At 44.9% G+C, this 14,415-nt stretch overlaps 1 protein-coding gene across 6 annotated transcripts in view; it reads left to right on the forward strand.

Annotated features, from left to right (window-relative positions):
• The window catches only part of LOC102893438 (store-operated calcium entry regulator STIMATE), a 66,560-nt gene that overhangs the window by 23,742 nt on the left and 28,403 nt on the right, over positions 1-14,415 (forward strand). For 4 of the 6 annotated variants that reach the window (XM_006917541.3, XM_006917542.3, XM_015593767.2 and 1 more), the window contains 2 exons: positions 8,800-8,848; positions 11,518-11,613. In XM_006917541.3, the coding sequence (XP_006917603.2) occupies positions 8,800-8,848; positions 11,518-11,613 (145 nt within the window). Of the gene's footprint in view, positions 1-8,799; positions 8,849-9,468; positions 9,523-11,517; positions 11,614-14,415 lie in introns of those variants that run through there. The other 2 variants (XM_015593766.2, XM_025050704.1) reach the window with 2 other exon arrangements.

Below are 14,415 nucleotides of genomic sequence, written 5' to 3' on the forward strand. Positions count from 1 at the left end.
TTAAGGAGAGGAGGTGGCCCCTTTTTGCTTTTGTGGAGAGATTGTTATATTAGATCTAGATTGTGCCATTTTTTGCCTTAGGCAGATCTTTTGACCTTTTATATAAAATGAGAATGATACCTTTCAGGGTTGTCATAACGATTGGCCATAATGATGTAAAGTACCCAGTGAGTGGTGGTAGCCGCTTTTCTCTCCACATTGACCCTATTAAGTAGACAGCTGAGGAAACTTAGACCTAAAGAGTTAAGTGACTTGCTTAAAATAAAATTGTTGGTAAAGCGGGGACTAGAGTTCAGACCACCCCCAACTAGGCTGCCTTTAGTTCCTTGCCATAAGAATCACCTGGCTCTTCATTTCTCCTTGAAAAATAGCCCAACTTGGGTTTAAAACTCATAGACCAGAATTTAGTCATATAGCTACACCCAGCTGCAAGGGAGGCTGGAAATGCATTCTGCAAGCTACTTAAGAGAATTCCCTTGGTAAGGAAGAGAGAGGAGGGTGGGTTTGCTGGAGGCAACCAACAATCTACCTCACTGTCTTCTGGGACTTTTTCCCTACCTGAAAGAAACTGAGTACCTCTGGGGCTTTCGTACCACTAGGGGTACTAAGGAGGTTTGGGATGGAGCTTAGTTGTGGAGATGATCATTTATATTTTAGGGAATGTGCAGAAACACTTCTGGGTTTTTTCTCAATTGCTGGTTTCATTATTTGAGGTGGATTTGCTCACCCCTCAGGACAGTTTCTGGCCTTTGGGATTGGGGGTGCTGGGCTCATAGAACCAGCAAGGCATGGCTTGAGGTCACTTGTCCAACCAGTGCCAGTTGAAAGAGGCCTGTCCCAGGTGACTCAGATTTTGTCCAAGCTCCACTGATAATTACCTGGTGATCCTGAACAAATCACCCCTCCCCTGACTGTTCTCGTCACCTTTTACCCTGAGAGCATTGGATCCTCAAGGACCCTTCTGGCTCTGAGTCAGAGTCCAAGCTGCTGAGTTTATGAGCTGATCTGACAGCAGCTGCTTTGCCACTGGGCTTGCGGTTGAGCTGGGGAAGAGGCTGCTTCCCATTGCTAGGTGAACAGTTTATTACTCTCGACAGGAAGCCTGTGCTGCATGAGGCACTGGCCTGTGGTACAGCTTGAGAAATGAGGCCATCAGGGGTATGATCCAGGTCAGCAGCATGTCACTGGGCGGAAGGCTCCAAAACTGGTATTTTTCTGGCTCCAGGTGATTGGCAGGGGAGTATTTTCTCCAGGGATGAACAATAAAGCATTTAGACTTCTGTCCCTGAGCTCATGATCTCGAGCTCCCTGATACTGGGAGGTGGGAAATCTGCTCACATCCCCAGGTCCATAATCTCACACACAGATTGGTGGTTTTGTGGTGCCAGTGAAGAGCCTGTGACTCTGATTTCCCATAGCCTGTGAGGAGGAACCATCCAAGCTGTCTTCTGTTGTGTCACATTTTGAAATGTCAGAAGCTAAAGTGGCTACTGTTGTGGTCTGTGATCACCTTCCTCCTTTAAGGTTACACTTTAGATGTAAGAATATATTCCATACATTTTATATTGTAATTGAATTGCCTTGGTGGATTTTCATGGTGAAGAGCAGCTCTCTACCAAGAGCCTTACTGGGTTTTCAGTAGCCTCTTCCGGTACTATATTCTGAGCAGGGAGTAATTTTACACTCACATAGTGATAATTAGGGAAATGCCATCAGATAAGGAGGGGCGCAAGGGACTACCACCACTGGTCACCAAGCCTGCAGAATCCCAGTTTACCCCATCTTTATTCAGCTGAAAGCCTTTCTTTTCCCCTGATAGGAGCCTCTTACCATCTCTTTCACTCCTTGTAACTCTGCTTCTCTCTGGCTGTGCCCAGGATTGGCCAGACAGCTCTCTTAAATTGTGTGGTTTAATTTCAAGAATTGTACTTTTTATGACTCATTTTCTAAATAGGACTACAGCTGCTCTGTGGAGATTATTTTCCTTCCAACTCCTGTGATTTGACTTGTAATGCCACCTTTTATGTCTTCTTCTTGTGACATAAAAGGAAATTCTCCATGTAAAATTCCAGTTCTCTTAGGCCACTCAACAAGTCCGTGGGGAGGACCAGCCAGCTGAAGCTCTGAGGACAGTGAAGCAGTGCCTGGTCCCCTCCCTCTAGATGTTGACTCAAAGAGGTGTGCAAAATCAAGTGACAGTGTCATGTGAGCAGTCAATGATCTGGCTACTGGTGTGAAACAGGTAGAATTGGGTAATCCACAATTGCCTTCCTTTTGTGTGGCACCAGCAGGAAGAGTGAGCTCTGTGTCCTGGCACCCTCAAGGGAGGGTGTGAGCTGAGGTCGAGCAGGAGGAGCCAAGGGTGTACACCAGAGAGGAGGGCAGGTGGAAGCCTTGCCACCCCACCTGTGCTGGTGGGTGGTGGTGAGCCTTGCAAGTGCCTGGGTACCCAAGTGACCTAATCAGTGCATGCTGCAGCCATGATGAAGCAACCTTTTCAATGATCAAATCGTCAAGGTGAAAGGGTTCACTAGTTTTCTGTGCTGGCAAGGTTGTAGGGGAAATGGGCGCTCGTGTGAGTTGCTGCAACTTCTGTGGAGAGGAGTGAGACAGAATCAGCTGCACAGAACCTTTGATTCAGCAAGTCCACCACTAGGAATATGCCCACACAGGCAGAGATGGCTCATGGCAATGACGTTCACTGCAGCAGTGCTTGTAGAGTGACTCAGAGATGGCATGGCCACGCCGTGGTATACCACATAGCCTCTAATAAAAGAGGTAGAGGCACGTGTATAGTATCTTAAACTGCAGGGGGATTTTCGGTGAGAGCAGCAAGGATCTGACAGTGTAAACTATGGGACCATCTGTCCTTCCCTTTAAAGAGCCGTCTGTCCATCTTTGCAGTCGCCTAGCATGTGTTTGGAAGGATGCACAAGGTCAGGGTGACAGAAGTTGGCCCTGAGAAGGGAAACAGGGACTGAGATTTCAAATGGAAGGGAGACTTTTCAACGAATATGCTTTATACTCCTTGAATTTTTTTTTTTTTTAAGGAAAAGAAAAAAATTGCCTTACTAATTTACTAGGGATGCCGTAACAATCACAGCCTTCTTGACTTTACACAATAGACACTGATTCTTTCACAGTTCTGGAAGCCCGAAGTCCAGAATTGAGGTGTCGGCAGGGCCACGCTCCTTCCAGTGGCTCTAGGGAAGGGTCTTTTCTTATCTGTCCACTTCGGGGATGCCCCGGCTTATGGCTGCCGAAGTCCAGTCTCCGCCTCTGTCTTCAGGAAAGGCCTTTTCCTTTCCCTGTATGTTTTCTACTCTTCCATCTCATAAGGATACTTGTAATGAGGTTTAGGGCTCACCTTGTTAATCCAGGATGATCTCTTCTCAAATCGTTAACTTAATTACATCTGTAAAGACCCTTTTTCCAAATAAGGTCACCTCACGAGTATTGCAGGTCAGCATTTGGATATATATTTTTAGGGACCACCATCCAATCCACTACAGTTAATTGCCAACCAGATTTGGGGAGCAAAACTCAACTATATGCTGCTTACAATAGAACCAGACCCTTTTTCCAAATAAGATCACCTCACGAGTATTGCAGGTCAGGATTTGGATATATATTTTTAGGGACCACCATCCAACCCACTACAATTAATTGCCAACCAGATTTGGGGGGCAAAACTCAACTATATGCTGCTTACAATAGAACCACCTTAAATGTAAAATTGAAAGGAATCGAAAAAGATATATCATACAAAAGAATGTACTCTGCTCTCAGAGCATGGTGCGGGGGTGGAGAAGAACAGGGTTGGGATCCCAGGACCCTCCTAGCGTTCTGGAAGACGCTGGGCTGCCTGCAGGCATAGGAGGAAGGAGGGCTGGAGTGGAGAGTCAGGTTGCAGCTGGCAGGCCCAAGGTCACATGTTTCTTGGAGACCAGGACAGAGTGTCTCAGCCCAGAACTCAGCCCAGGGAGAATGGAAGCAGAGAAGAGAGAGAAGACAAGGTCCAGGGCAGGAGTGCAGAATACTGTTTGCTTTCCTGAGCATGGGTTCTGTGCCTGCCCCTTCACCTGTATTCTCTCATTTCATTCCTGATGCTAGCCGGGTAGGTCATTGCACCACATTCTTAACTCCTCTTTTTTTTTTTTTTTTACACAAAGTCACATAGCTAGGTAGTAGCAGAGATAGGACTCAAAGCAATGTTCTGTGTGGCTTTTGGCCACTACTAGTTTTCAAGGGCGACAGGACCCCGTGCCTATCTTTGGGGCACTTGTGCATAAAGGCAGAGAGCCTGCTTAGGAGTCCACTCTGGCTTGGAGGCAGTGGCACACAGCATCATTAAAGGAGTGAAATGGGACCTGTTGCTACACTCCCGCAGGCCCCCCTTTTCTGTCCCTTCTCTCCATACCCCACTGTCCTTTCCCACTAGGGGCTGTTTCATGCACTGCTCTGTTAGCCTTGGATTCCAGCTCTGGTATCACCGTATCAGGGACAGACCTACACTTGGGGTGTGCCTACTGCCCCCTCCACTAGCCCTACTGCCTCAGGGAACACATGGCATGTATGTTAGAGAAGATGGGTTGCACTTTGCTTTGGCCTCTTGTTCCGTCTGTGTCTTTTCCATCCAATAGAAGCACCGAGAAAAGATCAGTTGTCGCAGGGCTATGCCTGAGCCACTCTCTGTGAGCCTTTTCATTTGTGGCTTCTGAGGGAGCAGCCGTCAGGCCTCCACAGAGAGTGGGACTGGGTACCTGGCTCACCATCCAAGAGGGACTCAGAGGCAGCCCCTCATTTCCTACCTTCAGAGAAGTCTTGTGTGTCCCCACTTTACCACCGCCACCACCACCAAAACAAAACCAGAAATGCAGTGAAACAGTGTAAATTCCCCCTCTGGAGAGTAGTCATTCTTGACTTTTCTCTTTCTCTCTCACCCATCTCCACTCTGTCAGAAAATCCTCTCAGTTCAGTGTTTAAGTTACAACCAGGATCTGACCTCTTATCAACCTCTCCTGCTACCACCCAGACCAAGCCACCATTGTTTGACCCTGGGTTAGTGTGGTAGTCTCTGACTGGTCTCCCCGATTCCGCCATTGCCCCTGTGGGTCACAGCTGTCCTGCCACCACCCCCAAGTCACTGCAGGCAAAGGTGGAGCCCTCAGCCTGGTCCACAAGGCCTGGAAGACCTGACCTCATGTCCCACACTCCCCGCCAATTACTGGCCTCAGCCCTCTGCCTGAGGGCTCTTCACCCCTTCCCTTCTCCAGGCCTTTGTTCACCTTCCAGACATCCTCATCTGCAGTTGCAGACCCCATCCCCCAGCCCTCCTGTCTCCTTTCCTGCCTTAGTGTCACCCATCGCAGTCTGACATGCTCCAAGTTTGCTCCTCTCTCACCCGAACTAGAATGGAAGGAAGACAAGGATTTTGAAAGATTTTGTCTATTTTACCAAAATATGACTGGACAGATGAACAAATTTTTCTTTTTTCTTTTTTCTACCAAGTTAAATGTGGAGTAGCTTTCTTAATGTCTCTTCTTTAATTAAAAAAAAAAATTGTTTTAGGCTTTGAAATAGTCTAGGGAAAGGGGATGGGAGGAGGAGAGCAGGAGCCACGCTTCTGCTCTTGAGCAGAATCTGTATTCATCCTGAATTCCATCTAAGGCGCTGCTGTGTGAGGCCGCTCCCCGAGCAGGACCGGCCCGCACACACCATTCTTCCTTTCTTGTCCCAGAGCCCAAGTGTGAGTCACATGGCTTCTTCCATGTCCCACTTTGCAGCATTAGCTCAAGTCTCTGACATGAGTTTGTCTTTTTACTTTTAAATTTTTGAAATAAAAACAATGTGAATATGGAAAAATGTTTTAAACCATTCAGAATGATAGAAAAAGTCTATTCTCCTGATTCGTAATTCCTTTCAAAGGTAGCCCTTGTTAATAGTCATATATCCTTCTAGGAAAAAAACATAATATGGTATATGCATAATACCAGCATAAATATGCATCTTTTAAAATGCATATGAACAGAATGATGGTGGGCATACTATTCTCAACGTAATTTGGAAATCTTTTCAAATTGATCCATACAGATCTACCTTGTTTTTAGTAACGAATGTTGTATTGTACCATGATATATATACCCAACCTCGTATAAATGGGCATTGATTTCTTTCTGGGGTTTTGTTATGACAGTATTACAATGAAGATCCGTATATATCTTGTCACATGTTTTAGTAATACCCATAGAACACATACCAGGCAGTGCAGTGCATTGCAGTTTAAAGGGGCATGGGCAAGTAAAATGTTGATAGACATTGTCACATGACCTCTGATTGGTGGCACTAGTTCATTCTCTAGAGTATGTTTTCCTCCCAACTTTTTATTTCAAAAAGTGTTAAACCTACAGAAAAGTCTAAATAATTTAATGAATACCCAAAATATCTTTCATCTTGTTTCATCTAGTTTCGCCAATTATTGCATTGCCGCATGTGTTAGTTTGCTAGGGCCACAAAATGGGTGGCTTAAACGACAGAAATTTATTTTCTCACAGTTCTGGAGGCTGGAAGTCTCAGGTCAAGGTGTTGGTGGGTTTGGTTTTTTCTAAGGCCTCTCTCCTTGCAGATGACCACCTTCTCACTGTCCTCACGTGGTCACCCCTCAGTCTATGTGAGTGTCCTAATTTCCTCACATAAGGATTTCAGGTTAGATTAGGAGCCACCTGTATGATCTCATTTTGTCTTTTAAGGTCCTGTCTCTAATACAATCATATTTTGAGGTGCTGCGGGTTAGGACTTCAACATATGAATTGAGAGGAGAGACAAAATTTGGTCCATAATACCACATTTTTATTTATAATGATAATACAATTAGACCATTTATAATATAATGTTTATTTTATAATATATCATGTGTAGTTTTTCTCCTAAATCATTTGAAAGTAAATTACAACCATTCTGGTACTTCAGCATGTATCTCCTAAGAATGAGGGCATTCTTCTTGGGATATGTTTTAATGTTCTTTATTTTATATTGATGGGGACAGATTCCCCTGAGGCAGAAGAGCAAATGACTGGGGGCTTTCCCTCCAGATCACTTTGTCCTGGCCCAGTGTCCTCTGCATCTCCTTCTTGAGGCCCTAGCCCCTTCGTGAGACTTAGGTGCTTGTGGGAAGGAGGCCTCTGCCTTCAAGAGCCATTTGGGCAAGCAGAACTTCTTGGCCTCAACTCCAGATTCTTTAGCATTGTTGATATTCTGGATCTGTGATGTGTTAACGGAATGACAGACCATCTTACAATTTTACTTGCTTTTTGGTCTCTACCAAAATAACTCTCTAAACATCATACTTCATTTCTGTATACAGACAATCCTTGTTTTGTTAACTGTGGACTGCCTGTATTCATTTAGAGAAGTAGGATTTATTGATTTGGTTGCTGTTTTCTCTCTCCCTGTCTCCCACCTCCCTTTCCTGCCATCCTTTTGTCAACTTGGGGCTCTGCCAGAAGTTGGCTCTTGCTTACTACCAGTGTAAGGCAGCGTCCTCTGTGGGCTTGCATCCGTATCTGTTTCTACCACAGTACTTTTGTGTGGGAAAACATCACACATGCAACACTTTCCGTGTTTGTTTTAGTAGATAGAATCCTTGTGGAAATATTTTGTCTGGAGCGTGAATGGACGACAGGACACTTAGAATCTTCTTGTTTATTTCTATTCAGACAGTTGTGTCTGTAGACCCGAGGTGAAAGTGTCAATGTAGGGACTTGGTTTTTTTTTTCCATTCGAGGTCAGTCAGGCTGTTGCTGAATGAGCACCTCACCCCTACTGACTGACTGTTCTATAACTGGGAGTACCACGCCTGGTACTGTGATGCAGCCAGCATCCTTCCTCAGTCTTTTCTAACCCCAGAAACCCACCTTCTACCCAATTAAGAGCTGCTTTTCTAAAACACAATTCCCCCATGTCTTTGACAGCTTAGCATCTTTCCTGGCTTTTCCTTCTCTACAGGATTCAGTCCAGATGTCTTAGTTGGCAATGAAGATCCTCCTTCATGTGGCCCTGCTCAGTTTGTCTCCCTCGTTACCTGCTATATCAAAACCAAATCAAATTATGCCAGACACACTCTGCCATGAACACACTCTGTACCTATGAGCTTGTGGTGTGTGCCCTGTCCAGAATGTACCTCTTTCCCCTTCCTGATCCATTTGCTAAACTCCTACCCAGCCTTCAGGACCTGGCTTGGCCACCTCTCACCAAGGAAGCCTTTCCTGACTAGCACTCTTCCTCCAAACGGGCAGGGCTGGTCATCCTTTGCCTCGTGTCTTCACTCTGCCTCAGACTTGTATGTTTTCTAGCACTTGCCACATACACAATTGTGCCAGACAGCTGCCTTTGCCTTTGTCTCTTCAGTGCCTGGCTTGGAGCAGGCACTCAGTGAATCTTTGGGTGGATGGATAGCTGGATGGATTTGTCATTGGGTAAAGCATATCCTGAAATTACAAGTAGCTACATTCTACTTTGTGATCTTCAGTCCCTATATGAGAGAGCCTTGTCACAAAGAAGAAGAAAATACAATTTTCCACAAACTGTGAGGGGTCATTCTTCCTAAATGTCCGTTCTGTACTGGTCAGCAGCAATATAGGGCCTCTGTGACCTTCATGGCTTATTGTACATTGTCATATACTGAAAGAGCTGGCACCTTAATGTAAACACTGAGTGTACTGATAACCCAACTTGTTACATGCATTTTGCTTTGTTATTGCTGTGGAAAGCTACTGAATGAATGTCTGTCTTTTCTTTCAGTCAAACGCTTCAGAGAACCAAAGCATGAAAGACGTCCATGGAGGATATGGTAGGTATTTAAATATTAACTCATTCTTAGAATATTTTTGACTTTTTAAAGGGCTTGGCGGGGGAGGGGAATAGAATGTGAGCAATTATACATAACATAAAGTGTTGGATTCCTTTAGTTGAATTAATCAACAGGAACTATGTACAATATGAAAGCACTTCTATTACTCCAGATAAATTGAGCCCTACCTTTATTCTATCATCACTTTGTTGTCCAATTTTAGAAGATGGATGAAAATACAGAAATATCAGTCTATACTACAGGCTCCTTTAGTTATGTCTCTCTGCCAGATTATGTTAAATCCTTGGATTCTATAGTCTATATGCATGAGCAAAAAATAATTTAAATTTGGAGATTAGTCAAATATACTATGTGAATGCTCCTTTCCACACAACATACAATTTTCCACAAACTGTGAGGGGTCATTCTTCCTAAATGTCCGTTCTGTACTGGTCAGCAGCAATATAGGGCCTCTGTGACCTTCATGGCTTATTGTACATTGTCATATACTGAAAGAGCTAGCACCTTAATATAAACACTGAGTGTACTGATAACCCAACTTGTTACATGCATTTTGCTTTGTTATTGCTGTGGAAAGCTACTGAATGTCTGTCTTTTCTTTCAGTCAAACGCTTCAGAGAACCAAAGCATGAAAGACGTCCATGGAGGATATGGTAGGTATTTAAATATTAACTCATTCTTAGAATATTTTTGACTTTTTAAAGGGCTTGGCGGGGGAGGGGAATAGAATGTAAGCAATTATACATAACATAAAGTGTTGGATTCCTTTAGTTGAATTAATCAACAGGAACTATGTACAATATGAAAGCACTTCTATTACTCCAGATAAATTGAGCCCTACCTTTATTCTATCATCACTTTGTTGTCCAATTTTAGAAGATGGATGAAAATACAGAAATATCAGTCTATACTACAGGCTCCTTTAGTTATGTCTCTCTGCCAGATTATGTTAAATCCTTGGATTCTATAGTCTATATGCATGAGCAAAAAATAATTTAAATTTGGAGATTAGTCAAATATACCATGTGAATGCTCCTTTCCACAAAACTAGTCTTTCTCGGTCCTAGGATGACCCAGTGGTGGCAGTTTTTCCTTCATAAAAAAAAATGGTGGTAAAGCTTTAGACATAGTTTCTATAGACAAAACTTCCAAAAAAATACTGGAAGGAGACAGCAGGCTCTTCAGGACATGATACCCACAAGAAACTGTCGTTCTTTGGTTGCCTTAAGCTGCCACCTGCCCTAACAAATTTTTTTCCCTAGCCATTTTCCCCTTCAGAGAAAACTTCTGATAAAGCACTGTGGTAAAGGCCCCTTTATAAAAAGCACATGCTTAATTGATCTTTAATGCATTTTTTCCAGATGTTGATAATAATTTTTATTTTCCCCCATCATTTCCTCTCAAATCTGGGTATCTAGCTTGGGCTGGGGAAACCGAGAGAGGACCTAGAGTTGGAACACTCTGTGTTTTACACACGTAGCCCTTCGGAGATTCCTACTTCACCACAGTTTTAGGAACTGATTTTCAAACCTCAGTCACAGGGTTGGCTTGGATTATCTCTAAAGTCTGTTCCAGTCCTGAGACTCCATGGCTGATGTCCATGCCTCTGTGCCCTTTCATCACCCACTTCAGTGTCCCGGTCAACTCTGGATGCCCAGCCTGGGGAGGCCAAGAGAGAGATGGCCTCAATCAAAAGGTTCCTTAGTCACAAACCATGAGTAGTCTCCAGGTGTTCCTGGCAGAGGAGAAACTAAAGCCCACCCTGCTCCTGCGATATGGACTGGGTGGGAGTGCAGGGAGCCATGACATGGTGTTTCAAAGACTAACAACTTTGTTTTTTTCTTTTTTGAAACTCTTGTCATATAGCCCAAGGGTTGGCAAACTGTTGCTCGCAGGCCCAACCTGGCCCACTGTCTTTTTCCATAAATAAAGTGTTATAAGGATGGTAGTGCTTACGGCTGCTTTTAGGCTGCAGTGGCAGAGTGAGTAATGCTGCAGAGAACGATGGCCCGCAAAGCCTAAAATATTCACTAACTCTTTACAGAAAAAGTTTGCCCACCCCTAATCTAGCACAATTGTTTAAATGGCAGCAGCTGAAAGTCTTTTAGAGTTTCAGCTGCAGTGTGGATTCTTGTTAGTCTTGCACATCACTTTTTTTTTCTTTTCGATCATTAAGGTAAAATTTTAATAGAGAGTTACAATTATGAAGGAAATCATAATATAACAGAACTTGAGCTCTATAGTCAGGCTGATCTCAAGTGAGTCAAATGGGAGCTCTTTAAAATAGAGGTACCTTGGACTTCATCACAAAGTTGTGATCAAGCATTTCATTTTGAAGTAACAAAAAATGAAAAATCAAAACCACATATTTTATATATGTGTTTAATATATTTAAATGTATAGTAATCAGTGGTGTTTTAGGGATTTCTATGCAGTGTTATTGATGGTTTTGAAAGGTATTTGAAACACCACGCCGGAGTTAGTACTGATGCCCCAGGAAGAGGTGACTAGTAATTGGAAGTTGGTCTCTCCACCCCAAAAGTTGGGGTCTCCTCAACTTTTTTCCTACTTCAGACTTAACATTTTTTCCAAGTTGGATATTACCCTCCTGTTGGAGTGATAATAAGTGCTGATCCTATTCTGTACAGGTTTTTAGACACTTCCAAACAAGCCATAGGAATGCTGTTCATCCACTTTGCAAATGTGTACCTAGCAGATCTCACCGAAGAGGACCCTTGTTCACTGTAAGTGGCCTGTATTTGAGTACAACCCTGCTTCTCCATTGAAAATGTCAGCTGGCCTTGCTTTCTGCCACCACTCATGAGGGGACAGCTTATCTTTGTCATCTGTGCTCCTCTGAGAGGTCATCCTGTGCATGCTGCTGTTAGTTGGCTGTTAGCGCTTTGCCTGGTGACAGTTGCCCTGTGCACTGGCTTTCTTCTAATCAATCTAAGTTCTGATTTTTGGTTTTCTAGTACCCTATGTTTCCCAGTTTACAAGCATTCTCTGGCAAGGCACCCATAATGCCCCGAAGGAATGTCTCTGTGCTATAATAGGACACAGGGGCTTCTCTGTGGTGTCAGCCACTCAGGGTCAAAGCCGTTATTAACCATTGTTGACCATTTTGACCCGAAGACCATGGAGGTGGTTCCTCTTTGTCAATTTAATATGCCATCCACACAGCCTCCAAAGCAAGCTGCCTGAAACCCCAGTTCGGCCATGATATGCTATTCTCCCTCCTGACAGCACCCACACAGTGCCTTGCTTAGCAGATGGAGTGGAAAAGGAGGCTTGTCTGTCTTATCCTGGTTCCATCTCCTATCTTCCTGACTCAAATTTGGTGCTCCAGCCATGCTGGGTTACTCCTGGTGGCTCTCAGCCCTGCCAGCTGTCTCCTGCCTATGTGCCTTTGTCATGCTGTCCTCTGCCTGGAATTCCCTCTAGCTCTGCCCGGCCTCTGTGAGAGAACAGGGCAGAGGGCTGAGTTCTTCGCCAACAGGTTTATTGTATATTTAACATCATCGTGACTGGAAGATTCTTTTAAGCTTCTCTTTTTTTGGTGTCAGTGTAGTTTTGAGATTTAGTCCAGGTTCACATTTGAGAAGGAAGTTGTGATGGCTCTCTCCCCAGGTCTCTGAAGACCTGGATAGGTTGTGATCAGTTTGGATGTTTGGGTGCAGTCCCAAAGCAGGGGGCTTGGAAGGGTGATCCTCCTGTAGGGGAGGTGGTTAGGGAAAGGCCTAGTCTTTCCAGCCCTTGACCAGCAGCAAGCTGAGGTCATCCTTTGGTCAATCATCTTGATGTTGGTGGCTCAGAAGTCTGAGAGCCAGCTACATGCCAGAGGCACTGGGGTGAGGAAACCTAAATCCTGGTGCAGCCTTGGCCACATCACTATCCTTGCAGTACCTCCATTGCCAATCAGCAAAAAGAAGAGGATACAGCTTTAACAGGGGACATTGACAAACTGAATCACAGCCAGGATGGAGAAGGGTCTGTTAACAGATCTTGAGTGTTCAGCCTAGAGGAGAAAAGGCCCAAGATGGAGGTTGGGGTAGTGATAAGAGCACTTGACTGAGAGGCCCGACTGTAGGAAGGCAGCTTAACTCAGCCCGTGTGGCTCCGAGGCCCACATGATACTGTCCTGTCTGCCAGTCTCACCTGTGTTGTGTTCATAGTTTAGCATTGTCTATTCCCAAGGCCTGGATCAAATCACTATTTGGTGAGGGAATGAGTGAACTAATGCATGTACAGGCATACCTGAGAGAGATTGTGGGTTCCGTTCCAGACCACCGCAATAAAGCGAGTGGTAATTGTTTTGCTGTTGGAGTGTCTTGCCTTCAATTTGTAAAAAAAAAAAAAAAAAAAATGCAACATCTGTGAATTGCAATAAAACAAGATATGCCTTTATGTGTATCAAGTGTTCTTGTTATTTCCCAGATGGGTCTCAGGTGTGAGAACCACTTAAAACCAATTAGATGTAAGTAAGCTTCTGAGAGCAACATAGCCTGGGGCCAGAGCTCAGCTGCGAACTTGGAGAAATTGCCTTGGATGCAGTTGCTATTCCTTCTATCTCTGGTCTGAGAGTGACCCCTTGTGACTTTAAAAAGGAAGGGCAAGCGGGAGAAAATGCTGCCCTTGCTTCTGGTTTTCTTGTCACTTCAGAGCGCTGACAGAGCCCCTGCGCCTGCAGCGGGGCTGTGTCCCCTCTGGTGTCAGAGCGCTGTGCGTGGCTGTGTGTGGCGTCAAAGCCTCGGTCGTGGGGAGGGGCTGGGTCGTCATAAAATGTCTCGAGCCTCAATAACTTGAAAGCACCTCGGTTGGTCCGTGGTATCTGGAGCTTCTCTCAAGGGTTTCCAAGCCAAGTGGCATCCCAGAGGGCTAGAACCTGACCCAGTGACTGTTTCCTGCTGTCTGGAGAGCTGGGGCCTGTGGTCAGTAGTGCCCAGTGAGATCTGGGTATAGGGCCCTTGAAGGAGGGCCAGTGGGCAAAGGACCTTTCCTTGGTAAGGGAAGAGTGTGTCAAACAGATGGAAACAGACCTTACATGTGGTCAAGGCGGACATGCCCTTCTGTCTCTCCTCTTGTTCTATCATCTTGCCTTCTCCATGGGAAGTAAAGCTCCCTCTTTAGAAATGTTTACTTGTACTTGTCTCCATGGTATGATCGGAAGCACAGGGATAAGTGAGGGCCATGTCGCCCTACTCTCTTTGGTCTAAGAAACCCCAGAGGCTACTTCCTGAGTTGCTCTGGTACAGTGGCACTGACTCAGCCTTGGGTGGGCTGGACTGTCAGGGAATGAATAGTCATTGAGCAGATTTTTTTTATCAATCGAGTTCTGTTTTCCTGTTGACTTCTTTGGCTGCTTCCAGCTACTCTGCCTTATGTTGAGTCTTTGGCAGGAATACTTGTGGTCTTTCAAGTCTGTGTTGCTCCTCTACCCCTCCCTCAAGCTGTTCAACCCCTGACGTGTCCACACACTGGGGAGGTTTCACTGGGGCTCCCAGAAGTGAGCAGTATAGCCTCTTGCACAGGCACATTGAAGGCTC

Source organism: Pteropus alecto, unplaced genomic scaffold, assembly GCF_000325575.1.
Source record: "Pteropus alecto unplaced genomic scaffold, ASM32557v1 scaffold75, whole genome shotgun sequence".
NCBI lineage: Eukaryota > Metazoa > Chordata > Mammalia > Chiroptera > Pteropodidae > Pteropus > Pteropus alecto.